This window comes from Drosophila nasuta, chromosome X (assembly GCF_023558535.2).
Source record: "Drosophila nasuta strain 15112-1781.00 chromosome X, ASM2355853v1, whole genome shotgun sequence".
Taxonomy (NCBI): Eukaryota; Metazoa; Arthropoda; class Insecta; order Diptera; family Drosophilidae; genus Drosophila; species Drosophila nasuta.
The window spans coordinates 6,609,279-6,637,137 of record NC_083459.1 but is presented as its reverse complement, the minus strand read 5'-3'; the positions used below and the strand labels follow the sequence as shown (position 1 = coordinate 6,637,137).

General features: G+C 34.1%; 1 protein-coding gene across 4 annotated transcripts in view; it reads left to right on the top strand.

Moving 5' to 3' along the window:
• Nucleotides 1-27,859, top strand: part of LOC132797012 (nuclear factor of activated T-cells 5) — a 54,505-nt gene that overhangs the window by 15,178 nt on the left and 11,468 nt on the right. Inside the window, exons 1-4 of one of the 4 annotated variants that reach the window (XM_060808415.1) lie at nucleotides 14,056-14,866; nucleotides 21,821-21,945; nucleotides 22,025-22,446; nucleotides 26,062-26,814. In XM_060808415.1, the coding sequence (XP_060664398.1) occupies nucleotides 14,560-14,866; nucleotides 21,821-21,945; nucleotides 22,025-22,446; nucleotides 26,062-26,814 (1,607 nt within the window). In that variant the 5' untranslated portion in view covers nucleotides 14,056-14,559. Of the gene's footprint in view, nucleotides 1-14,055; nucleotides 14,867-21,820; nucleotides 21,946-22,024; nucleotides 22,447-26,061; nucleotides 26,815-27,859 lie in introns of those variants that run through there. The other 3 variants (XM_060808416.1, XM_060808417.1, XM_060808418.1) reach the window with 3 other exon arrangements.

Here is a 27,859-nt window from a genome sequence, read left to right as displayed (position 1 = left end):
ATTTACCGTCTAACAACGAATTTCACAACACATCGCGAAATAAAATCCAAGTTCGACAATACAAACATGTATTAAATACATGTCTGTATTATTATTATTATGTACTTGCCAGAATAATTTTCAATATCAGCCGTTCCTTTGCTCTCTCTCTCTCTCTCTCTCTGATACACTATCAAGCAATGTCTTCGTTTTCTTTTTGCTATAACCGATTGCCCATTCTTAATCACCATCAATAGCCCAGACAGTTTAGCCTCGTCTATGCGTCTGCTAGATCTCAAAAGCTTATAAAAAAAAAAACGCAGAGCTATCAAAGTATTCTATTGCACGCCAATCACGTTTTTGTTTTAACTTCTTCCGCCGCTTCGAATCGAAAAAGCCGTACAATCTAGTGTAACTTTATAGATATTTTATTGTACGATATCCATCTAGAATTTGCAATTTTTGGATATGCAAAATATGTGAAGTCTGGCAGAGATTAACACCCCAATTAATGTACTGAATGCTCAACTGTATATTGATTAAATAAATACTGAACTTCACTTAAATGCTCAACTATATCTTGAAAGAATGAGTATTTAACTGATTTATTTGAATTTAGGCAAAGTATTGAGTAGTTTATTATTGAAAATATAGAGCAGCAAGTAAAAGAGTCGACATAATAAAATATTAGATTGATTTGTTCTTCAAATTCTATATCTAGAAAAAGAACAAAGTTATAAATGTTTTATTTGCATTGAGGCATAGTATTAAATATATTTTATTATTGGAGATATTAAAATGTTGGAGCAAATCAAGAATTAATCTATTTTTGAAGATATATCAATGAACTATATTTAGCTGACTTTAATACATGATTTCTTCGAAATCAAACATTTTTATAATTATTTTATTATTTAAGATATACAGTATTTAAACAAAAGTCTACTTATAGTTCTATATAAAAAATATGTACGAACAGTATTAAAGATTTTATTTATGATTCAGCTGAAATCGATTGTAATTAATGATTGTTGAAATTTTATTTTTAATATCGACTTTGAATAATAAAATATTTAAGCTTAGTATTAAATATTTGGTTTTTGAATTTAATGAACGATTGCTTCGAGTATTGAAGATTTGCTTATATATTTTAATATTAAAGATATGGAGTATTGAAACACAAGTCTCTGACACTTCTTTATAATAACATATTTAAGCAAAGTATTCGGTCAATCTGATTGAGTTTTGAATATTTTACATTTTAATATTTAAAGTATATATATATTAAAGTATAGTATTAAATATTTTGTTTTTAATGACATATCAATCAATTTGATTCAGATTTGATTGTTTTTAAGGAAATCCCTGGTGGTTGCTTTTGAATATTAAATATTTGCTTAAGTTTAATTTTGAAGAAAATTTAAGTGAAGTATTTCAAGTAAATTGATAAATTTTTGTTTGCTGAAGTTTTATAAAGTATAACTTGGTAAGAAAGCGTCTGGATATCGATGCACTTATGTACATATATATATATAAAAAAAAAACATTTCTAATGCATGACGCTTGCTAAGCGCATTAAGCGAGCAACTTTAATGCTACCGATGTCGATCAAACTGAAATGCCGTTAATTAAACTTACTTCTAATACACGAGCGAGAAGCAGATGAGGAAGCCGCTTAAAGTGCATCGTCAGCTCATTGAAAATAGACAATTTTCAAAGCATTTGAAATTGTCTAGTTTACTCTTTATAGGCCCATCAAATTGTACTCGTTTTTTTTTTGTATTTTTTTGGAGAGACACTAACAACGGCATTAAGCCAAGGCACGTAGAGACAAAACCAATTAGACTGTCTGGTGACCACAATGTGAAATATAATCATCACAGTTTCATTGTCACACTCTACACAAAAATCCAAATAAAAGAGAGAGAGAGAGAGACAGAGAGCGAGGTAGAGCAGGATAGAGAGCTAAAGAGCGAGAGACAATTACAACTAGTATTTGAATGGGGCATGAAATGAAATTGGTGCGATTTAGTGATAAGCTAGTCACAACTCGTAGTTGTATTTGTTTTTTTTTCTTCTTTTTTTATACGAATTCCTCGTGTTGTCGTCATAATTGTTACAAGTTCGGCGTACGCCAAACGTTACACGTGCCGTTTGTTGGCTGTCAATGCCAAAGAAATAATATTTACACGACCGCCTCAAGGCGGACAGCATAATAATAAATATAATAAAAATAATGAATAATAATAATCACCATCGAAATAATAATAATGGTAATAATAATGCCAATAATCTCGCGCCCAAAATTGATAAAAGCAAATTATTTATGAAAAACTACGACAACAAGAATTTGGACAAATTTTTCGATATCGCTTCGATCTGTGAGAAGTAGTTCAAACCGGTAAAGTTTCGTTTTTCGTTGTTTGCAGAACTTTGAACTAACGTCTGGTAATTTTAATTTTGTTTTTCTTCAAAAAATATGATAATGTTCGATAGAGAATCTTAAAGCGTAGTATTCGATTTGCTACTATTTATTTATTTAACTATGTCATTTGATTATTAAAAATGTTAATGCAATAATGTGTGTCATAAATAAAATAGTTCATCTATCAACTCAACTCAATTCAGCGAGCAATGACGTCTAAAGATTTGCATAAAGCAGCGACCAAGTAGGGGAAAACTATTATTTAGTTACATGCGCTTGTCGATTTGTTTTACTACTGAACAAAAAAGAAAACAAGTAAAAAAGCTACAGTCGAGGGTGCTCGACTGTGATATACCCACTAATTATGTTCAATAATACCATATTATAAAAATATACCATATTAATATACCAACAAAATACTATAATATACCGAATGCTTCATTTGGTATGTCGATAAGAAGTAAGAAAGCTTCTTTCAAGTGTGTTTGACTTTGAGATACCCACTATCTAATATCGATAATACCATATTATAAAAATATACCATATTATATTATATTACTGTGAAATACCCACTATCTAACTTCGATAATACCATATTATAAAAATATACCATATTAATATATAAATTATTTAGTATATCAATGAGAAAACAACCTATTTTCCAAAAATATACTGTATTAATATACCACAAAAATACTAAAATATCCAATTGCTTTATTTGGTATATAGATCCTTTTGCAATAATACCATATTCTAAAAATAGGCGAGATTAATATATTAGAAAATTACAAAAAATATACCGAATGCTTTATTTGGTATATTGATATTGTACTACATTTGAAATATAGACAACATTAATATATCAGAAAAAGTACTGAAATGTACCGAATGCTTTATATGATATATCGAAATATACCATAAAATGTGCTAGATTGTCATATAAAACTATTTCGGTTAATACGGCAGTTAACTCTAATCCAGAATATATACACATTATGGGGCACAAAGTTATATTGCTTTTCTAACCTACGAGTAGCGGGTATAGAAAAGTATAACAAATTCAATTGTTGATATGTTAATTTCGAAAACTGTAAATGCGATACTTTAATTCAAGCTGCGCAAATGTTAATAAACTGGAGAAAAAATCCCTTAACTAAACAAAAGTACAACAAAACATTCAATTTTCCCAAGTCAAACCAAAAAAAAAAAAGTACCAATTTATACTGAGGATTAAAGTGTGGCTAATTATAGCATTTTCACACTAATTTCACATTCAAGTTGTTGTGTGCTGTCTTGCATTTAAATAAAATAAATAAAAGCGCTTATCTGCAACGTTCTGCAACCTTAAGAAATCTTTTTTCACAAAACTATGTTGATCAAGTTCAGCATCATTAGACGGCTTATCAGCATCGCCTTGTGTTTGGTTTTGTTTTGTTTTGGCGCTTCTAAAGATGACAACAACAATTTGAACTAATACTAGGCAATGTGTCAGGGGTATGTTAGGGATCTGTTGTATTTGTTGTTGTTGTTGTTATCCCCCTCTGACCACGTGATTCGAAATGACGACAAAGCGCGCGTGTGTTGTTGAGATAGCCCGGAAGTAAACTCATAATCACTCGCAGTACAACAGCATAATAATCACATACATATGTTTGTATAGAGCGATGTGTGTGAGTGTGTTTAGAATGAAAATAAGTGCGACAACAGTTTTACTTAAATACCCTGTGAGTTTTCCCACGAAATTCGCAATGCAGTCTGAAGAGATTTCTGCGAATTAGGAATGTCTGCAGTCTGCAAATTGCAAAAAATTCTACAATATACCGAATGCTTTATTTGGTATATCGATATTGTATTACAAATATACCAGATTGTCACTCAAAGCAACTAAGACACGATTGCAGAAGGCGTATTTGCGAAAAGTCTCGAACATTATCATCGAAGTATGATTGAGTTATTATCTCAAATGATATGCCTGATCTTTGCACGCTTAATTGGAACATCATCATCATTATCATTATCATTATCATGATGATGATGATCAATAACAAGCAGTCTTTGACTGCTGCTGCTGCTGCTGCGCTGATATTAACACATTTTTTGGCACATTCAGTTGAAAATCAGATAAGTTTATATATACTCTTGTGTGTTACCATAACCACAATTTAATTAGTATGTCTGCAAGAGCATTTAATGTTCGGTAACCCTGAGACGCGTCTAGACGTCTGCTCTGATACCCTCAACCCAATAAAAAAAAAAGAAACGAAAATGGGTATTAAAGATTTCTTGTTAACGCGCTTGATAACACAAAAGTATTAACAAATGTATTTCTTTCTTATCTCCATTATTGGAAATTAATTTCAAATTTGGTTGCGCCTAACGAGAGTAGTTGGCAGTCGAGCATGCTCAACTTGCTCAACTTTTGGGGCTGCCACTTGTCTTTGTTTTTGGCAGACTTATCACAGTTTATGATCATTTCTTATCCCCCGCCCCCGTCCCACGTCCCCGTCCAACGTCTTAGATCGCTTAACAGTGTTTGCCTCTTAGGGGGTAAAGCACAATCTTGCCTTTTGCTGTTGTGACAAATAAAAAACAAGAAAAAAATATACAACCAAGTGGTGAAAATAGACCTGCAAAATACCGAGTCTAAAGTGCCTGACAATTTTCTGTCGACTTCATGGTAATAATCAAACTCAAATACCTTGTAATGCTGACAACAACAAAGACAACACTTAATAGCAACAGTTCTCAGTTGTTGTCATCATTACTGTTAATGTTAATGTTAATATGAAAATAGATCTGAAAGATACTGAGTCGACTTCAGTCGCAGTTGGTAATAATCAAGCTCAAATTCCGTGTAATGCTGACAATAACATAACCCTTAACATTGCAAGAAGACAATATTTAACGCAACAGTTTTGCTAACAGTCGTAGTCGCAGTCTGTTAACTGACATCTTGTTGTCATCATCACTGTTAATGTTTATGTTAATATGAAAATAGATCTAAAAGATAATCAATCTTAAATTCCTTGTAATGCTGACAACAACATAGCCCTTAACATTATGAAAAGACAATACGTAACAGCACTTGGACGACGCAACAGTTCTGCTAACAGTCGCAGTCTGTTAACTGATATCTCGCTGTCATCATCACCGTTAATGTTAATGTTAATGTTAACGTCCAGCAGCGTCGCGTCGCGTTTCGTTGCGTTGCGAGTCCGATGGTCTCTGCCGCTGTGAACATGCGTCTGACAGCTGACCGACTCGTTGTCTGTGTGTCGTATGCGTGATTTTTATACTCCGTAGACAAGGCAACAACGAAAAAGAAAACAAAAAAAACAACGAATAGAAAAAGAGGGTATAGTGGAATGCGAATGGCTGGAGGCATCGGCTACTAGCTGTCGAATATAGCAGTAATATTTTTCATTTTAATGATCTATCGAAAGAATTCAGACAAATTGTTCCGCTTATTGATTAAGTTATCTCGCTTCAAGTTTGTCAGATGAACTTTAGCGTTGCTTATATACCAAATTACAGGGAATTTCGCAGTCAACTTTTGTCAACTAGTAGAGTTGGTTGTTACTGCTGTTGCTACTATAATACAGTAGCTATAATTATATCGGAGAGCGAGAGCGAGACCGAGAGACTCGGCGGAGCAATTACAACAAATTTAAGCAAATTAATAAAACATTTGTTGTTGTCGCTTTGAAGTTGTGTCTATCGTACGAGTGATTTGCTCTGGCATTTTATGACCAACAATTACTCGTAAATGGCCAAAAAATCGAAATGTCTGAACACAAAAAAAAACACAAAACACGAACGAATAAACGAACGAACGTTTTCAATAACAACAAGATAAATACAGACGGATGGGCAGACAAACAAGACAAGCGGACAGAAATATTTACCTAGTATATAGCATATAAACATATTATTATTATTATTATTATTATTATTTTGTTGTTGCTGTTGTCGTTGCTTAAACACAAATATTTACATCGAATGCAGAGCACAACTTTTCGCCGACACAGTTTTCTTTTTTCATACAGTTGAAAGTTGGCAATTTCTACATAGCCTTCTCGAAGGGAATTATTAATTATAATAATCAAGAATTCTTGCGTTAACTTTGACACGTTGAGTCCTCCTCTTAAGTCCCAGTGTCCGGTTATCATTCGGTTTGCTCGTAAAACATAATTGTAAAATAACTAAATGTTAAAAGGAGATGAAATTAAAGTCTTTTGATGTTGTCTGTAAAAAAATTCCTTATAAAATAATTGACAAATTAAGTAGAAATTCGATTGATGTGAATTATAAGTTGTTTAATATTGTTGTATGTAAATAAATTCTTAATAAAATTGACAAATTAATTAGAATTTGAAAAAAAAAAATTGCAGTTTTTTTATGTTGTCCACAATTATTTTGCTTAATGGCAATAATTGAAAAACTAACTAAATATTTTAAAAGATTTAATATTGCAATTCTTTTAATAATTGAAAAATGAACTAAAAATTTAAATAAAATAAAATTATAATTGCTCTTTAATATTTTTATTAATTACAATAATTATAAAGGGAGATAATATTGCAATTCGTTCAAATTCTTGGCAAATATTTGGTTTAATTTCAATAATTGAAAGATTAAGTAGAATTTTTAAAGTCGTTTATATTTTTCTTATTACTTAATCTTACGTATTATTTTGTCAACTGCACATTTGTTGTGCTCTTTTCAAGGAAAGGGTATTCAAAACTGTGAGCAGTCGCATATCATGGGTCTGTGACCTTATGATGTCAGTATAGATTCCTTATCAGCATCAACAGGCGAGTCTATGCGACCCTGACCGTCTGCGTGTTAAAGGTGCGTCGATCTTCGAAGACACAGAAACGTGCTAAAGAATCACAAAATGAATTTGTAGTACAACAAACTGATGAGAGCAAATCTGATTTTACAGGGTATTTCGTCGAAACGTGTTAAGGAATCGCAAAATGCATTTGTAGCCACGAAAAACTGATAAAAGAGAATCCGATTACAGGGTATTCCTTTGAAAAGTGCACAAAATATTGGAAATTCTTTTCGCCTGCGCCTCTCGCATCTCTTTTTCTTACTCTTTTTTTTTTTTTTTTTGACTGTTGTTGCAGCCATTGAAATTTATTCGTCTTATGTTTGTGTTTGATGTTAGCATGTTGTCGTTCGCTTCGTTTCGTTTCGTTGTGAAGCCCCTCCAGTACACCTCTATATATATATATATATTTATATATATTATATACCATATAAAATAGTATGTCAATGTATGTATGTGTGTGTGTATCTAGATGTCGAATCGAAATAAAGTTCGAGTTCGAGTTGTGTTCGTACGTTAATCGACAAAATTTAAGAGATAAATTGTACGAAATCGTGATTGTGCATTTAACATTATGAAGAAGATTTTCAACTTGTCTCTCTCACTGTCTCTCTGTATGTGTGTGTGTGTCTGTACAGCGCCTTACATTGCCTATAAAATACATATACATTTCTCAATATTTAAGACGAAATCTCGAAATAAGGCCGCCTAAGTTCTGACTGTCTCCTCTTCGAGTTCGATTTGGTGTGGCCAATTAAGTGTGTTTGCCACAGTCGTCTTTGTGCCAGTTCGAACGTGTTCAACACCAAAAAAAAAAAAATGTACCCAGAACGCAAAAAGCAACAAAGCAAAGTTATATTCGTTATGTCGAAAATTTGATGCTCTAACTGTACATTTATCAGCATTTCTTGAGATTGACTAAGAAAATCATTAAACTATTCAATAGTTAATTGATGTTTACATCCAATAGAACTTTAAAGCCTTTTGAAGTTATCTATTTTTGAAGTATTGGAAAAGTTATTTTAATTTTGCAGTTTAAATAATTAACAAAATTCCTAAACTACGAATAAGATTACAATTTGATTGAGTTCTTAAACATATTGCATAGCTGCAAATTAAATGAAATTTGTACTCAACTCTGGTGAACTTAAGAATAAATGAAGGCGAAGATCTTTGCAGATAGTGCTTTCGAAATACGGTAGTATAATAAATAAATACATAATATTTATTTGGAAAAATGAAATTACATTTGAAAGCAAGCAAATTTAGCATGTTTTCTGAGTGAAACTTGTCTGAATTAGAGTTGATTTAAAATGCATAGTAAATATTTGATAAGTTCTATCTTTTGTCTGCAAGAAAGTTAATCAATTTAGATATTTTTTACTTGGCTTTAAATGCACTTAAATAGTATCAAAAGATCATTTGAAAATGTGCAATTGATATGAGCAGAAAGTACTTCGTACTTTTGGCTGAGCTGGGCTAATTAAATTAAAAGTGCTTAACGTTCTTTTTGGCTCACATTCGTTGTAATCAACCGAGGGAGCGCAAAGTCATCTCATCTCGCAATATGAGATTCCCCCGCTATCTCTCTCTCCCCCCTTCGGAGGCGAAACCATTCCCAGGCTCATTACCGATCTCGTATGTATAATTTATAACATTTTTTGTGACAGATGATCATCCATGATGATTACAGTCGTGTTCTTTTGGTTGTTCCTTACGGTTATTGCAAATTGTTGTTGTATTTACCCATGAATGTATTATATTATACCCTACTTGTGCATTGCACAAAACTACAATAAATATCAGCAGCAACAACAACAACAACAACAACAACAACAGCAACAGCAAATACAGAAGCTAAAACAGCGAAAAATCCGAGATGGGTTCAAGGTTAAAACCTGTACTTATTAACACGGTTTATTGTACTTTTGTAAACTGCAGCCAACCAACAAAACAGCAGCAGCCAACAACAACAACAACAACAAAAATAACAACAACAATAAACGAAGTTGACCCCCAAGAACATTGGCGTCTATAATTATTTATACGATGTTTCATTTGTTTTGGAATTTTTCCATATTAAAAGGCCTAAATGCGACAAAAAGCATGAAAATTCACGATACGAAACTCTCGTCTTTAAAATGTTATTCTAATAGTTTTAAAATATAGTAATAAATCGAAACATCTTCAACTATTCTTTATACACATAATATTATAATTAATTATATGCACAATTCAATTATCTATCATATAATTAAGTCGTGTAATTTCGCTTTATTTATCACGAACTCAATAAGTTGTAATCATTGTGAATAGAAATATTTTCAACTTGCTTATCAAATTATATTTCAAATGGTATTATAGAGAAAAAATATGCGTTGCTTTATTTGCTCCATGATGAAGTTGCTTTTCAAACAGTTTACACAGTTTGTGTTGATAAAAGGGGCTTGGTTTTTGTTTTTTTTTTTTCTTTCTTTTTTTTTTTTTTTTTTTTTTTTTTCTTTGTAGTATCTATTTGAGATTCTCTCTCGAGCATGCCAAAATTATACAGACCTTGTAGCAAGACAAAAATTCGGCATTTTTTTTTTACCAAGTCACGAGGAAACAACTTAATTTATTGATTAAAAAAAAAAAATAAAAAAGAAAAAGTTCAATTAAAACGAAACTTTAAAGAGCATAGGTTTCAGTATTTATACAGATTAAATATGCTTTTTATCTGGCATAACTGGTTTAGTTTCAGTATTAACTGTTTTTTAAAAACGTTTCAATATAGCTTAAACGAATTAATACAAATAAAAAGATTAGCCTTTGAGAATGTAACGTGAAAATTACGTTAAATGCGAGAAAATTACGCTTTCACTGCAAATTTCCAAAAAGAGCGAGAGCGCAAAAAAAAAAGTGGAGCTAAAGAATAAATAAATATTTCTTATTATTTGGGTGTCATAATGTTAATAGTTAAATGATAAAATGGGCGTCGTCGTCAGGCATATTTTCATTTCACCTTCACCGTTAATTGTGCTACAGAGAGAGAGAGAGAGGGGAAAGAGAGAGAGCGTGCGCGAAGAGGCGAAGAAGAGACGCACACGCGCACAAGAAAGCTCTTCTGCCTTCAACCCAAAAGCAACACCGAACCGAAGCGAACCGACGTCGGTCGGCGTCGTCGTCGGCGTCGGCATTCGCAGTTTGGTCTGGCGCGCGCAGTTGTCTGATCGCTCATTTTCAATGCTAGCCCCCGAAACTATTATCACGATTATAACAACGACGACAGCAGCAACAACAACAACAACAACAATGGCAGCGACGTATGTTGATTGTGATAATGATTGAGGTGCGCTTTTGGGCGTTTGAAGCTGCTGCCTGCTGACTGACTGACTGACTATTTGGCTGACAACAATGGCGACTACGATTTACATATGTTGTATTTATTTAGTTACGCGCTATTTTCCTGTTCTTGTTTGCTTTTATCATTTGTGCCCAACGAAATGATACGATACAACAACAACAGCAACAACAACAAAATGTGTCTCTGAGCACAGTGGTTTTTATCGCTGCGTAGTGTGTGCAGCGAAAGTTCTTTTCTTTTTCTTGTTTTTGGGCCATTGCGACTTGTGCGACACTGTGCGATCGAAAAGAATTTTAACACCGTAACTGTTCCGAGTTTCAAAAATGCTTAAAAGCGCGGGCATATTTGTTTTGTCAGCCTGTTTAACTGTTTAAATACATTGAAATAAAGCAAACTGCAAATTCCATTTGTTGGTTTTCCAAGTTGTTTAATTTAGATTAGTTTTTGCCCTTTTTCCTGCTCTGTGCACAGGGTAAGTGCTAGTCAGGCACTCTTCAGCTGAGCGTCTCTTTCTTAAGCCGCTGTCTATCAAAGGCGTGAAGTGTGCTGCAAAGGTCTCTCTTTTACTATTGCTCTCTCTCTTCGCTCTCTCACATAAACTGCATAGATATTTATGTAAGATTTGTGAGTGTGTTATGTTTTGCTGTCTGCAATTGACCAAAAAAATATATGTATAAATATTGTGCGTTTTAAAGCTTATGCAAAAGCTGTTAATTGACAACAGTAGCAAACAACAACAACAATAACAGCAGCTCTCTCAGTCTGTGATATTGGTTTCAATTGCTGGCTCTTCTGCCGCCCACTCGCTTGCCTCTTTTATGTGTTTCTTTTTTTTTCGTTTCGTTTCGTTTTTTTTTTTTTATCAATTTGCGCTTGCAATCAGAATCAGTGTGACCGAAGTGTCGGGCGCGCGCGCGCTTCGCTTACAAACACATTGAAATCAATTAAACCCGTTGTCGTCATCGCCTCGCCTCGTCTCGACACGACTCGCTTTGCGCTTGCTCTTCGGCAATTGTCGTGTCGAGCACGAGCAGCCACGCGTACACTTGTTGTTGCAGCCGACTTTACACACAACCACACACACACGCACGCACACTTGTTGCTCGCACTCTCTCTCTGTCTCTCTTTCGTTGATGCTCTGCGGGCAGCAGCAGCAGCAACAGTTGGGAAGCATTGAAAGCCCAGGCATCATTACGGCTGTCGTTCTTTAGGATTTTAGTTCATCGATCTCAGCGTAAGTGTTCGCAACACGACGCTCGGTTTGTGTCTCGCTTCGCGCTTCGTTTCAAAACAACATAAACAATATTTTTTGTGACTATTTTTTTTGCGCGCGCCGCGTTCGCTCGCGCTACTCGAAATTATTATCAATTATTATTATTATTTTGTTTTTCTTTTTTTTTTTTTTTTGTATATTGTCAGATCAGTTCGATCGGTCACTGATCATTGTTGTGTGGTCTCGTATGTGCATTAAACAATTTCCTTTATTATAACTTTTACTAGTTTCTGTTTTAATTTTTTGTATGCGTGTTTGTTGCGTTTTATCAGCAACTCGAGTTGCCAGTGGCTGCTTTGTTATCGTCTCCGTCGTCGTCGTCGTCGTCGTCGTTGTGAGCTGATCACGCCTTAATCGGCGTTGCGGTTTATCTTTCGCCGAAAACATTGTCGAACGATTGCCGTCAAATCACACACACAGACAGAACTCTAAAACAACAAAAATAAAAGAAAAACTATAGAAGAAAACTCACTTGCAATAATAATAATAATACTAATAATCACAGCCGAGAGCGAACAACACGGAAAAACGCAAAACACACACACACAACAAACAAAAAAAAAAAAAAAAGCATAACAACAAAACAACGAAACTAAACGAAATGAAACGAAACCAAACTGGCGATCGGCGGTGCTGCGGTTAAGCGGCTTTATCTTATCGCCGCCACGTCTAGAGGCAGCCCCATTCATAGCAAACAGCAAATAGTCCCAGACCCCAGACCCCAGTCCCAACCCTAGATCCCATATAGAACAGCCGCAGGTCGCACGTAAAAAAAAAAATTAAGTAAATAAAATTAATTTCGCGCTTGCCCGAGTTCTATTCGATACCAATAATTATTATAATTCCCTCATTAAATCTTATTTTCGCAAAAATCTGTGCAAAATTCCAAAACAAACTAGAAAATAATAATAAAAAAACGAGTGTAACTAAAAATTGTCAGCTTGAATAGAATTTCGCGTGATCCAATCAAGAAAATGATTTATTTCAATTGGATTATGCTGTGAGCTGCAATTCGAGAATTACAAAGAATTGGAATTGATAAAAAAAAACAACGTACTACAACAATAGAAAAACCTCGTTCTAAGCATTTTTAAACAGACTTTACTTTTTGGGTAATTTGCTGAAAATGCCCAGTTTAATGTAGGTCAACAGTTGAAGTTTTTCACGCTCGTAAAAAAAAATAATTAAATTCAACGAATATCTGATAATTGACTAAACACTTGTACAATCTCAATTAGCATTTAATCAAGAACCGAGAACCAAGAACCAAGAACTAGAACTATAGTCTGGCACTTTTTCAATAGCCAAAAAACAAAATCAAAGCCATGGCTCGGCTTCGACTTCGACTTCGAATTCGAATTCGGCTGCTAACACAATTATCTGTGGAAATGGGCGGGGCAATCAAATCAAGTCAAATCAAATCGAATCGATTTAAAACGCATATTAACAGCAAATACTACAAGCCACTTCACTTCTAGGCCACTTGTCCGTCGGTTTTTTGATTTCTTCAGTCTTGGCAACACAAATGCCATATAAAATGAATAAAAGCCATTTTAGTGAAATCAGTTGCATTTCCTGATGTTAAAAATAAATATAAATATATATGAAGAAATCGTTACTGTCTAGCCACAGAAAAAGTAAAAGGGCCAAGGGAACCAGTTTACATTTTATGGTTTTTTTTTCGATAATTCCTGTAACTGTTCTCAACAAGGAAGAAGTCGCAAAATCTCAAGATCAACATCCGCAAAACTTGTTCCAAAAAAAAAAAAAAGTTAAAAAAAAAAATGTGTTGTTAAAGCTAACCCGAATAAAGGAACCGTATCGGGGTGAATGCATTTAAAGCGCTACGAAATTATGATTGTCATTATTATATTGGTTGACTACTGGAACAGACTTTGCACCATTTATATAGGGATCTCCGGCGATATCTCGCCGCAAGTGAAAAGAATTTTGCTCCCAACTTGTTTTTGTCACATTTTTTTTTTCGTAGTTTCGTTTTTTTGTTTTTGTTTTTTTGTGCTGTGCTCGGTTACGCGCGACAACGACATCAACAACAATAAAAGCAACAACGTTGACAAAAAATGCGAATTTCAAAAACAAAACAAACGTCGAAATAATTTTAATTTTAAACGAATCGCGCGCGTTTTTTGTGCGTTTTTTTACGAGAAAAAAAGTTGAATTTTGTTTATGTTCTTTCGCAGCTGATAAAAATACAACCAAAAAAAAAGAAAAGAACAGCAAGCAAAAACATGTATTTATTATGAGCATTAACTTAATCAATTAAAACAACAAAAGCAACTACAGAAATATGTACAAATACAAGAATTATTGAAATGCCAAAAAAACAACAACAACAACAACAACTAATTAGTTCAAACAAAAAACAGCAATATTAACAACAACAACAACAACTAAAATATAAAAAAGTGCCAACTATCAACCAAAAATTTAAATATATGCATACGCACATCTATAGAGTTAATAATTTTAAGAGCAACTCTTGTCGTCCTCCTCCAACTACAAAACGGAAAAAAACATTGCAGTCGCATATAGAGAACTAAATTAATATTGCATTAATTTATATCACAACAAAATAGAAGTAAACCAAAAAAGAAAAAGAGAAGAGTACATAACAGTATAAACAACAAAAGAGAGGTAGCAAAAAGAAACAAAAACTGAACTGAACTGAACGAAACGGCCACAAAATGCGTTTCACTTACAATCAGTATAAATATTACGAGTCTGGCTATCGTATTCCATCCAAAATGCACAACCTGAGCCATCATCATGGCGGTGGCGGTGGCGGTGGCAATGGCACAGCCGGCAAGATCAACAGCAACAACAATCAAAACAACAACAATAACAGCAACGGCGGAAACAACAACAACAACAACAACAATAGCCATCATCACTATAGCCACTATCACAACAACAACAACAACAACAATAGTAACAACAACAACAACAACTCAAACACAAATGCATACCAACATCATTACAAAAGCAATTTCGGTAAGATCGTATAGAAAGTTGCATTTAAATATCGAACTCGAACTCGAATCGAATCGAAATAGTGCAGAAGAAAGTGGACAAAACAAACAAAACGAATGTCATACAAAATAATAGAGGGGGAGAGGGAAGGGGGGAACACTTAATCAACCCATCGACAATAAATAAATCGCACGCGCGTCTGATATTCTGATTAATTTTGTACCCCATATCTCTGTTATCTGAACTGATCGCAAAAGCGAAATTTATTTGAAAGTTGCTCAACTTGAATATATATTTAAATATATCGAATCGAGAGATCGAGATTCTAGAACAAAACCCCAATTATGAACTCAACAATGCTGCTCAACTTGAATTGTCCCCATTCTCATTTGCAATATGCTTCTTTAATTAAGCTACATTTCCTTATGATCTTTACGATCGAGACACGAAAAATTAACAAATATTCATTACCGTTGCATAGTAATTTCAATTTACTTTCAAGCAATGTTTTTAAATCTTTCTGAATTTTTTTTAGCATTGATATTGATTTCTTCTAATATCGTTGTTGATCATTTTCATTAATTTTATATTCATTTAAGACTAATACATGTGGTATAATCAAATGTTATTTGAATAGCTTTTAATGTCGATGAACTGTTATTATTTCAAATTATTTTATGTTAATGTTTTAATGTCTGAAGTGATTTTAATATTATTCTAAACTTATGATTATATTACAAGTTATATATAACATATGATTTGAATATCTTGAGAATGTGTCGGAGAGTATTTGTATTTTACACTATTCATTTTTGAATCATTTTTAGTATTATTATATATGTGTCGTAAGGTTATTGTATTTTATGTCATATACTTGTGAATCGTTTTTAGTATTATTAAATACTATGTTGAAATTTACATTATCATAAATATGACTTGAATATTTTTAATATTTATGAACTTAGAACTTCGATAAACATATTGCAAAATTAATTGGTTGCGATCAGATAAAACTTATAGGAGTTCTTAAAGAAATACTTTTGTATGGGCAAATCTGATATATTTTGCATTCTATGATATATTTTGAATATATCAATATACCAAAAACAAATATTTGTATGGTATATTTGGTATATTTTAAAATGAATATCGCACTGTTTAGGGAGCGTGTATCTCAAAGTCGAACTCACTCGACTGTAGCCTTCTTACTTGTTGTTTAATATTCTCTTCAACTTCACTTGGCCAGAATAAATAAAGATCTTATTAGAAGTGCGCTTCACAGAAATACATTTATATTTGTAATGCTACATTCCTTAAATTCACAATACATTCTCAGCTTTATTTTGGCAATCGAATCCCTCGAAATGAAAGTGCGTGATAGCTGAAATTTGAAGAGCTGGCGCCTTGATCGTGAGCGCGATCAATGAGTGTGAGCGTGAACATGAACGTCGTCAGGGGGAATACACACCTCGTCTCGAATTTATTTTATGGCCAGTTGCCAAGTTTGTGCAGTGATAAGATTAGACCCCAAAAAAAAAATAATAACAACGCCTGCCCAATTGTCGCCAGTTGAAGCTCAGAAAATCCAAGCCACAAACACATTATCGATAATTGCAAAGAAAATAATAGAAATAGTGATGAACGCAGCATCTCTCAAAAGAAGAAGGTCGACGAGCATTTATTGAATTGAATTGAATTAAGTGCTGCGATTCGCTTCGCTTTTGTCTGTCAATTGCAGTCGAATGCTAGATTACATAAAGCCAGATCAAATCTGAACTGATCTGAGAGTTGGGCTTATCGCTTGGGATCGCCGCGAATTGCGGATCACAGATAACGAATAGTGTGAAAAAGGCGGCACTCCGAGGGGTGTGTGTGCGTGTGTCTGTGTGTGGAGGGTGTTGTCTTTGGTCGTTTTGTTATCTATCGCCGCACACGCTTAGATAAAATGCCGCGTCGTCGTCGGTGGCAGGTAAACAGCATATTTCACCAGGTAGAGGCGCGTTCGCAAGCCGAAAAAGAATAATATTAAATATGTATAAACTTTTTGCCCCGTTAAACTACCTGCGGCGATACCTTTTTGCACCTGAATCTGAACCTGACGCTGCATGAACCCAGCGACAAACTAAAACAAACACAAACAAAGAGAGATACATATATTTATATTACAACGAAGGAAAATGAAGCTGTTTGGAAAACAATTCGCTTTACGTTTACGTCGATGTTATTCCTTCGCGTCATTAGCAAATATTTGGCAAACACTTATCGACAGGCAAAAACTCTTATAATTATTGAATAGATCGCCGAACATTTATTATTATTTTATATTTTAGTTTTCTGTGTGTGTGTGTGTGTGTGTTTGTTGTTGTTCTTTGCTTGTCTTGAATGGCAACTAGATAACAAAGTCAAATTATTGACGCTTATCGTAAAAAACAATCAATGCTCAAATTATGTCATATTATAATGCTGAGAATGTTGTCACGATCCCAAATGCCTTGCCTCGCTTATCAACGCATCGAGTCTGAAATATCTTTATAGACCTCTATAGACTTTAGGCACCACAACAGTTGGCAACACTTAACATAAGCAGAAAAGAAAAAAAAAACTAAATTTTGTCGCAATTCTTAAGTGTAGAAGTATCTCTGTCAAGTAGAAACAACTCGAAGTGATTCATTTAAGGAGAGACCTTTAATTGCAGCCACTTGTAGAGAATTCATAAATCTTATTTTCGAATAGTTTTGCAGCACTTTTTAAAAAGACAATTAATTTATATTATGGTACGTTTTTTTTATTTCCTATCTCAAAAATATAAATTACAAAATATAATATTGAATTAATATTAAATTTCGTAGCATACATTTTTAACTCGAAATTGGACTTCTACATATATTCTTATTTAAAAAATATAGTAACAAATTAATGCCGAACCTATCAATCACTCGAAATTGGACTTTAACATATATTCATATTTAAAAAACAGTAACAAATTAAAACCGAACTTATCAATCACTTGTAAAGATTTCAGAAATCTTATTTTGCATAGTCTTGCAGCACTTTTAAGAGAAAACATAAATTTATATTAAGTTTTTCCTTTTTTTTTAATTCCCATCTCGAAATTCATAGTATAAATTCAAAATTTTAAAAATACATTATTATTTAATATCTTAGGATAACTTAACTCGAAATTCGACTTATAAATATATTATGACTTACAAAATATGGTAAAGTAAAACCAAACTTATCAGCCCATTGTAGAAATTTAAAAAAATATATTATTTTGCATAGCTATGAGCACTTTTGAGAAACACAAAATTTATGAAATAAATATGTTTTTAATAAAGAAATATAAAAATGAATATCATTTTAAAATTCTTTTAAATATATTCTTAATTAAAACATATAGTAATAAACTAAAGTTAAACTTGAAAATTGAGCATCAAATGCCACGAAACAAATTCGAATCCTTTACAACGTTCAATGCTCCAGCATTTGTATATCACATTTTGCCATATGTGATCGATAACTGTAGTCAATATATATATATTGCGTTTGATCTTTGCTAGATTTAGATATTTAACTGATTTACTCGTATCGATTCTCTTGAGCTGCAAATATTGAGTATACGCAATGTGGGAACATTGGGGGGAAAAATACCAAGCATGTGTAGACTCGAATTGTTTGTAATTATTTCGCCTCCATCTGCATAAATACAAGAAATACTATTCGATGATGATCGTAAAACAAAATTTATTGACTGAACGTTGAGCTGTGAACTCGGGCATTCTATTAAAATCCCAGCTTCAGTTGGCGTGTGTTGCTATTTTTAGCTGCAATTTCGGTTTGATAATAAACTTGTGCAAATACTCTAGATAGAAGAGGGCTGAAGGCTGAAGAAATATGAAGTATACGCAGAGTGAGTCGCGCGTTCTCATTTGAATTGAATAAAAATAAGTGAGCAAAGTTGAAATACAAATACTACGAGTAGAATAATTATAAGAAGAATTGCTTGCGCCTTGGCCTTATCTTTCTGCTCTGTGTGTGTGTGCTGTGTTATCAACAGCGAGTGCAACTGCAACTGGACAATGAGATGATGATAATGCAAAAGAGCAGAAAGTGGCCACCAGTTGACGCACAAATTGTGCATCAATTGAGCGCCCAAACGCAGCAACAATGAGCCGCAACTTGATGTGCAATTGCATCAACAATGAGCAAAGCACGGATATGCATATAAGATAATGTCAGTGTGTGTGTGTGGAACCTGCGGCTCCCTCCAATGCACTGAGAGTTCAATGAACTCGCCTAGCTGCTTGCCGCCTTCCACTCTGCGTTCTCGTTTCACGTTGCATTATCAGTCGACGTCGACGGGTCGAACAATTTTTGCATTGTGTTTAAATGAAGCACTTGATTCGGTATCTCTCCCTCCTCCCTCCTCTCTCTCTCTTTCTCTTGATCAAGCATGTTGCACAAACTGTTGCTGCCGCTGGATGCTGCTACAGTTGATGCAATTGTGATTTCTTTACAGTATCTTTTTTTTTTTTTGCTTCGTTATCAAGTCTCGCGCACTGGTTTGATCAGGTTTTATCTGGCGACATATGACACACATATTTGCTGCTTGTCCATCAGCCACTACTTGCTTCGTGAAGCCACAATATTTGCATTTTAAATCATCGGCATCTGCACAACATGACAAATTTATTGTAAATTCTTGCACTTCTTGAAATCACGACATAACAAATAAACAAGTAAGAAAGCTACAGTCGAGTGTGCTCAACTGTGAGATACTCGCTATCCATTTTGAATAAAAGCTAAGCAATGCGGTATTATTTTTAAAATATACCAAATTTGTGTACTGTAGAAATACAAAAATATACCGCAGGCTATATTTGGTATATGCTTCATTTTGTATAGGTGCGGTATTATTTTTAAAATATGCCAACTTTATATACTGTAGAAATACAAAAATATACCAATATATTTGGTATATTGATATAATACCTCATTTTGTATAACTGCAGTATACTAAAATAATATACCGCAAAAATACAAAAATATACCGAAGGCTATATTTGGTATATGCTTCATTTAGTATAAGTGCGGTATTATTCTTAAATTATACCAAATTTATATACTGTAGAAATACAAAAATATACCGCAGGCTGTATTTGGTATATTGATATAATACCTCATTTTGTGTAAATGCTGTATTATTTGTAATATATACAGGGTGCGCCATTTAGACAGGGCCTATTGAAATGTTTAATAACTCCGCCATTTTTCAGCCTATTTTGACAAGCCAGCCAGATTCTGAAACGTCAGCCTATGCCATTTTAGACATGGATCGGCTCACAGCAAAAAATCGGGCTGAAATTGTAGCGCTGTACATCGAAAGCAATCGTTCAATTGCAGAGCAAGATCCCGGGACGCGTTGTGTCAAAAAGGGTGATTTGGAGTGGCCTCCTCGTTCGCCGGATTTGACGGCACCGGACTTTTTTCTGTGGGGCTACTTGAAGAGTAAGGTGTATGTCAGCAAACCGAGGACTATTGAATAACTAAAAGCTAAAATCAAAGCGGAAATTGCGGAATTGCCCGAAATGTTGTCAAATACAATGCGAAATGCCCAAAAAGGGCCGCTTTTTGTGTTTCTAATGAAGGCGGTCATTTGATTGATATTGTATTCTGAGTGAATTGTCAATAAATGACATTCTATACCCTAAATGAATCTTGTTTATTTTCAAAAATGGGCTAAAAAATGGAGAAGTTATTCAACATTTCATTAGGTCCTGTCTAGATGGTGCACCCTGTACTAAAATAATATACCGCAAAAATACAAAAATATACCGAAGGCTATATTTGGTATATTGATATAATACTTCATTAAAGATATACCATAGAGTGACAAGTACTGTCGATATGTCTCTATCTCGTATAGTCTCTGAGATCTAGATATTCATACGGACGGACAGACAGACGGATATGATTATATAGTCTAGGCTGTGGACGCTGCTCAAGAATATATATATACCTTATAGGGTCTGAGATGCTTTCTGCTGGCTAAACGCTTTGGTCGTAAACACTGCTATTTCAATGTTCACAGCTGTACATTTCCTGCAGGCACAAAGCTATAATACCCTTCTACCCTAAGAGTAACGGGTATAAAAATATAACCCTGACAAGATACATTTGTATCTCACAGAGCAATTGCATCTGTTGGAGGATCACAGCATGGGCTTGAGTTTTCACATTAACCTTTAAAAGCCTTGAATGCTTGCTTAAAAATGTCAGCTAAACAGCTAAATTAGTTCTTCAATTTTATTATGGTATTTAGCTGTTGGAACTTTGAATTGTACAAGAATTACATTTTTTTAGCAGTATTTGAACACACAATTTGTTAAAATTCCAGCATTTAATAATGCAATTTTTTTTAAAATTATTTTATATTCATTTTTATGTGGTGTTCAGGTTATTTTTTCTTTAACTTCTGCAACGTTCTTCTATTGAATCTCAGTTTCCAATGCTGTTTTCTGAAAACTTTGCATACAAGTAAATCACTTTTATAAGTCAATAAATCTGAATATTAATACAAAATATATCATATCATTATGTGATGTATATTACAATACCAGTCATAGTTGTCAATCCTAGCAATTAGCAATATTTTGTATGAACTCGTAAACTCGTTTATTTCATTCTTATAATGTTTATTTTTTTATTGTATCTACAGAAATTGTAACTAAAATCAATAATAAATCAAAGCGACTTAAAAGTTGAGGTTGTCCTCTACAATTTTTATATTATATTTCTTTAAATTAATCTATTTAAGTCGGAACTTTCCAAGCCAAAGTCTCTACTTGTTTCTCTCTCCTATTATTCACCTATAAAATGTCTCTTCTAATATGCCACTAAAGTGTATAATTAAAACTAAATCAAATGTAATGAATGCCATACTAACGAATATTTCCATTATCTTTTCTCTTTTAGGCATGCGCATGACCATGTCCACAAACTCAACGATGAGTCCGCGGATACATCGCAAGGGCTTTCGCATACCCTCGAAAAGACAGCCCGGCAAAGGACTGCCCGGAAAACTGCACACAATAGCCAGGGTAAGTTGTGGTGAGACAATGGAGTAATGGAGTAGTAATGTATTTGTTGGCTCCTCCTCCTTCTTTCTTTCATTCGTAGACGGGGCCAGGGAAATTGGTGCCTGGGAAACGAATACCACAGCGACCGCATCCGCCGCCCTGTGACAATTCCAATGACAGCGGCCTGGGCTTCGATCAGCACACGGAGCTGCGCAATGCAGCGGCAACAGCGGCAGCAACAGTTGCTGCTGCCGATGCAAGGAGCAGCAGCAGCGGAGGCAACAGCAACTCGGAGAGTGGACATCGCACAAATCTGGTGGTGAACAGTGCGTTAACCAACACTGTGGCTGCAGCGGCAGCGGCTGCAGCTGCGGCGGCCGCCAGCAACACGTTGCAGCAACACCAACAGCAGCAACAGCAGCAGCAACAACAACAGCAGCAACAACAACAACAGCATCAGCAACATCAACAGCAGCAACATTCACCGCAGCAGCATTTAATACGCGCGATACCCGTTTCAAGGTGAGTTCCTTCAATCCTTCACTTCGTCAGTCTTTCAATCAATCAATCAGCTGTTTCGCCAACTATCTCACACACACATGCACACCCTCACACACTAACAAATGCACACACACATACACTCACACACACAGTCAAACACACACTCGAAAGTGAGACACGCTCAGTTACCAAGTTTCGCAGGCGTCAGTTTATTGTTTGATTTCGACAAAAAAAAAAAAAGAAAGAAAAAGAAACGCATTCGCTTATAAGTATTACGATTATTATTATAAATAAATAAAAACCGCTGTGGAAATTCGATGTGTCGTCGGATACAAAATATATGCGCTCGCTTTGCATTTGTTTCACTCGCCATCAGCTGACACACACAAAGCACACAGAGCTCGGCCCTTCATCAGTTGCCCATCGCAGTTGGTTTCGAAAGGAAGTGTTTGTGTGTGTCTAAGATTCAAGATTGCAAAATAGATTAAAGTGAAAAACCACAACATGAGAACGCCGTGAGTGCTTCAAGAATTAGTTAAGAATAGTTTGAAGCTAAATTAAGTTTAGTTTTGCAACTCAGCTAAGATCAGTTTGAAGAGTTAAGATTAAGAAAAATGTTAAACTGAGTGAGGATCAACTTGAAACTCAGTTAAGATTTGTTTAAAGTTGCTTTAAGATCAGTTTAAAACTGACTGAAGATCAGTTTCAAACTGACTTTAGATCAGTTTAATTAACAGTTTCAAATCCACTAAAAATCAGTTAAAGCTAAGTTGAGATCAGTTAGAAACTGAGTGAAGATCAGTTAGAAACTGAGTGAAGATCAGTTAGAAACTGAGTGAAGATCAGAAACAAACTCTGTTGAGATCAATCGAAAGCCGTGTAAAGATCAGTTTGAAGCTGAGCTGTGATCAGTTTTGAAACTGAATTAAAATCAGTTAAAATCTAAGTTGAAGAATTAAGATCAGTTTGAAACTGAGTTAAGAACAATTTGAAACTCAGTGAAGATAGGCTTTTAAACTGAGTGAAGATCAGTTTGAATCTCAGTTGAGATCACTTTAAAGTTGTGTTAGGATCATTTTGAAATGAAGCTAAGAAGAGTTAAAACTGAGGAAAGATTACTATATCAATGGCGAAATTCAAAACCAGCTCATGAAGTTATTTTGAATACTTAAAGATCAATGATCACTTAAGCAAAGTACTTAGGAGATAAAGACCGCAAATAAAGATGCGTGAAAAGTGAACAAAGAAGTCCATGAAAAATTCCTTAATGCAAATGCGTCACAGGTTAAGGAAGAGCAGAGTTAATAATAAAACGATGTAAACTTTGTTAGGATCAATTAAGCACAACCAAACAAAAAAAAGGGAATCTAGAAGGTCGTGAGTTATAAGTGAGCAGCGAAGCGAATCAAATTAATTAACATCAGTTTAAGGCTCAAATTAGCTGAAAGTTCAGCAAAAGAAGTCAATTAAAATTTTTGTGAGTAATGCATTAAGATCAATGGAAAAAGAGTTGAAATTCATTTTGATCTGTCATCTTCAATGCTTTTGAAAATGAGCGTGAAATAAAATTAAAAAGAAAAATTACCTTGAATAATGAATTAAGAACCAAGAACTGGTTAAACATATTGATCGTAAGAGATACAAGATGTGTTTTAGTTAAAATTACGCGAAACAAAATAAATATATATACTTACTTGTAATTTGTTAGATTTGGTTTTATGGACAGGTTTTATTTGTGTGCAGTTGCGATGCATTTTGTGCAGCACATTTGTGGGTCATGGTGAATGTGTTTGGAGAGACTTAGCAACTACTGTCCGCGTGTGTGTGTGTGTTGTGTGTGTGTGCTTGGCGATTGTTGTTGGGGTCTTAATGTGGTGGCACATTATAATTACAAACAGCCGTAATCGGCTTGTAATCACACTTGTTGTCGTTTATCAGTTCTATCAGTAGTTGCCGGGCACTCGAAAAGCCAGAAAGAGAGAGAGAGAGATTCCCTCTCACTCGCTCTCTCTCTCTCTCTCTCTCTCTCTTTTCGTTATCGCTAGCATTTTCTATCTCTGTGGAAGTGCTGCTCTGATTTATACGATCAATGCTAAATGTTAGTTAATTGTTTTATGGATTAAGCCACTAATGCAATGTGCTCAACTTTGAAAACAACAACAAAATGAAAGCAAATTAAAGCACAACACACACGTTACGCATACGCCATGTTGCTCAGCAGCACAACTCAGCTTTGGCTTAGGTTAGGATTTCACTTAGCTCTTAGGTGTGCGCACATTAAACACATATCAAGTTATGTTATGAAATACTTTTGCAATGCTATAACAGCACTTGTTTATTTCAAACACACACACACACAATTGGAAGATCTATTATATCAGCTCATAGTGAATACGAAATTCTATTTCCAATAATGCATAATTCTATGAGTATTGAGAGTGTCATATTTACGCAAAAGTTTGCCAAGATCAATCTGAGTTAAGATCAGTTTAAAACTCCGTAAAGATCAGTTTGAAGCTCAGTTAAGATCAGTTTAAAACTGAATAAAGTTTGAAGCTGACTTAAGATCAATTTAATATACAGTTTTAAACCGAGTTCGATTCAGTTAAAGCTGAATTAAGATCAGTTGTAACTCGGTTGAGATCAGTATAAAGTTGTTATCAGTATAAAGTATAGATCATTTTTGATGTTAAGTAAAGATCTGTCGAAAACTAAGTTAAGATCACTTGAAACGCAGTTGAGATCAGTATAAAGTTATGATCAGCTTTTGAAGTTAAGTGAAGATCAGTCGAAAACTGAGTGAAGATCAGTTCATCAATGATAAAATTCAAAATCGAAACCAGCTCAACAAATAATGAAAAATATTTCGAATTTTCAATAATTTAAAATCAATAAAGTAAAGTATTTCGGAGATAAAGACTGCAAATAATAAATAGAGAAATTATAAGATTTTTTAGAAACTGTCAACCAAAAAAAATAATTGAATAGAAAGTATAGATTTTTTATTTCACAGTATTTTTGAAACAGCAAAAATTTGTTTAATTAATAGTTCAGGAGAAAATAACTAGAAAAACAGATTTAATTCAAACAGTATGATCTTGAGCTGGCAACTCGCTGACATTTCGTTGATCGAGATCAATTCAATGCAGTTTATTGAACCGTTGTCACATTTGAATATTTTCTCATTCTTGCAATAGGCAAAACGTTTGCTTCAAATAGCTTATATATATTCAATGCTTCAAATAGTTTATATATATTGGTTATTGTATACGTTTATATGTATGTATATGTTTCTATATGTTTGTTTGTTCATTATCTGCCATCCGACTCTCGCTTTTCACTTTTTCATGTTGTGTATACTCGTTAGAACAAAAAAAAATAAAAAAAAAATGATTAAACGTGCTCTCTGATGACTCTCGAAATTCAAAATCGAAATCGAATTGAATCGAAATTTTTGGAAAATTCGTTTTTCTACTTTTTGTTTGTCAATCAAAATTGTAGGCACAAGAAAATTGTTATTAAAAATTAGTATATAATTAAAAAACAAAACAAAAAAACAACAAAAACTAAATAAGCAATGTATGTGTGTGTGTGTGTTACATACATACATCATGTACATATGTATGTGTAATGTAGATCACGTCATGCTAAGAAAATGCTCAACTATCTGGATGACATTGAGGCGGCGGCAGCGACGACGACGACGACGACGACGGCAACAACACGGGTGGACAAAATGGTCACTGTGAATGATGAGGACACGGGCTTTGGCACCGACAACAGTCAGACGACAACAACAACAACAGCAGCAGCAGCAGCAGCAGTAGGAGCAACAACAGCAACCACAATTGGAACTGAGCTCTTTGGGGGCATCTTTAATACACGTGCCGCAGAAATGGCTGCCGCAAATGCCTTTGTATTGCAGCAGCAAAAGCAACATTACCAGCAACAGCAACAACAACAGCAACATCAGCAGCAGCGACAACAACAACAGCAGCAGCAGCAGCAATTTCATTATCCTGGATTACATTTGCAGTTGCAGCAGGAGAACAGCAGCAGTTGCAGCAGCAACAACAGCAGCAGCAACAACAGCAGCAGCAGCCACAGCTACAATTGTGGGGCACCGCAAAGTCGTGGTGGTGGCAAGCACTTGAAGCGTAAGAAACTGGAATGCAATCAGGTGGAGCTGGACAACGACGATGCCTGCAGTGAGGATGAGTTCATTCGCAAGATTGCCAATGTTGCTGCCGACAGCCAGACTCAAGCACTCAGCAGCAACAGCAATGGCATCAACAGCGGCAACAACAGCGGCAGCAACAATTCTGTGGCACGCATCATCTCGGTGGAGACGCTGCCAACGAATCGCAGCAAACTCAACAGTGAAGCAAAGTAAGCGGAGTTTTTTTTACAGCTAACAGAACGACAATTCCCACAGCAAAATAATACAAAACAAAAAACTTCCCTACAAACAAAATGGAAACTAAATTTTTTAGCTAAGATAATTACACCAAAATTATGCAAAACTCAAAAAGGATCCGCAAAAATTTCTTTGTTGTTAAAGCAACTAAAATATTTCGAAAACAAAAAAAAAGACTGACAAAAAAACCTTTTACGAATATATATTTAAAAAAAAATAGGGGACTAGATTAATAAAAAAGAGTGACAAAAATATTCTTCAATGAAGAGAATATTTAAAACAAGCGAAAAATATCGGGGATTGGATAAACTAAGTTTTATTGTGTTGACAAATTATCACAATATTATTTTCAATGTAAATCATTGAAAATCTATGGACAACGACATCTTAAAGCAACGCTTTCTTGAAATATAGTTAGCTAGAAAAAAATTCTTTCTTTCTTAGAATTTTTCAATTACAAATATTAACATACAAAATTTATACTTTTTCAAAATTTGAAATTTAAATTGCATGTCTATTTAAAGTACTATTTAACACAAAATTTAATAAATTTATTTTTAACGCAGGAAGTGTTTCAAAATGAATGTCAAAAATTTTCAATAATTTCAAAGTTTCGAAATATTAGAAATTAGCAAAAAAGAGTACAAATGGAAGCGACAATCGAGCAGAAATCACTTTAAACTACTTCCTGAAATTTCTTTGTGGTTTCCAAAGAAGAAAATTATTTATTTTCTGCTACACACAAAATCAACAAAAGCAGCACTAAACAAAATTAAAAAGTGATTTAAAAATGATTGAAATATAACTCGAGTACTTTCGCAGCATAAATTGACCCAGAAAATCAAAAAGCAAACTAAGTAAAATGAAAAATTGTTTGAGTTTCGAAATTCTTGAAAATGAAATATATTAAAAGATATTGTTTCAATTATTTGTTTGACTTTTTGTGTTGTGTATGTAGATCGTGTAGCTATCTCGCTCGCACTCTCGCCCGCGATGGCGTAAACAAACAACGACTCG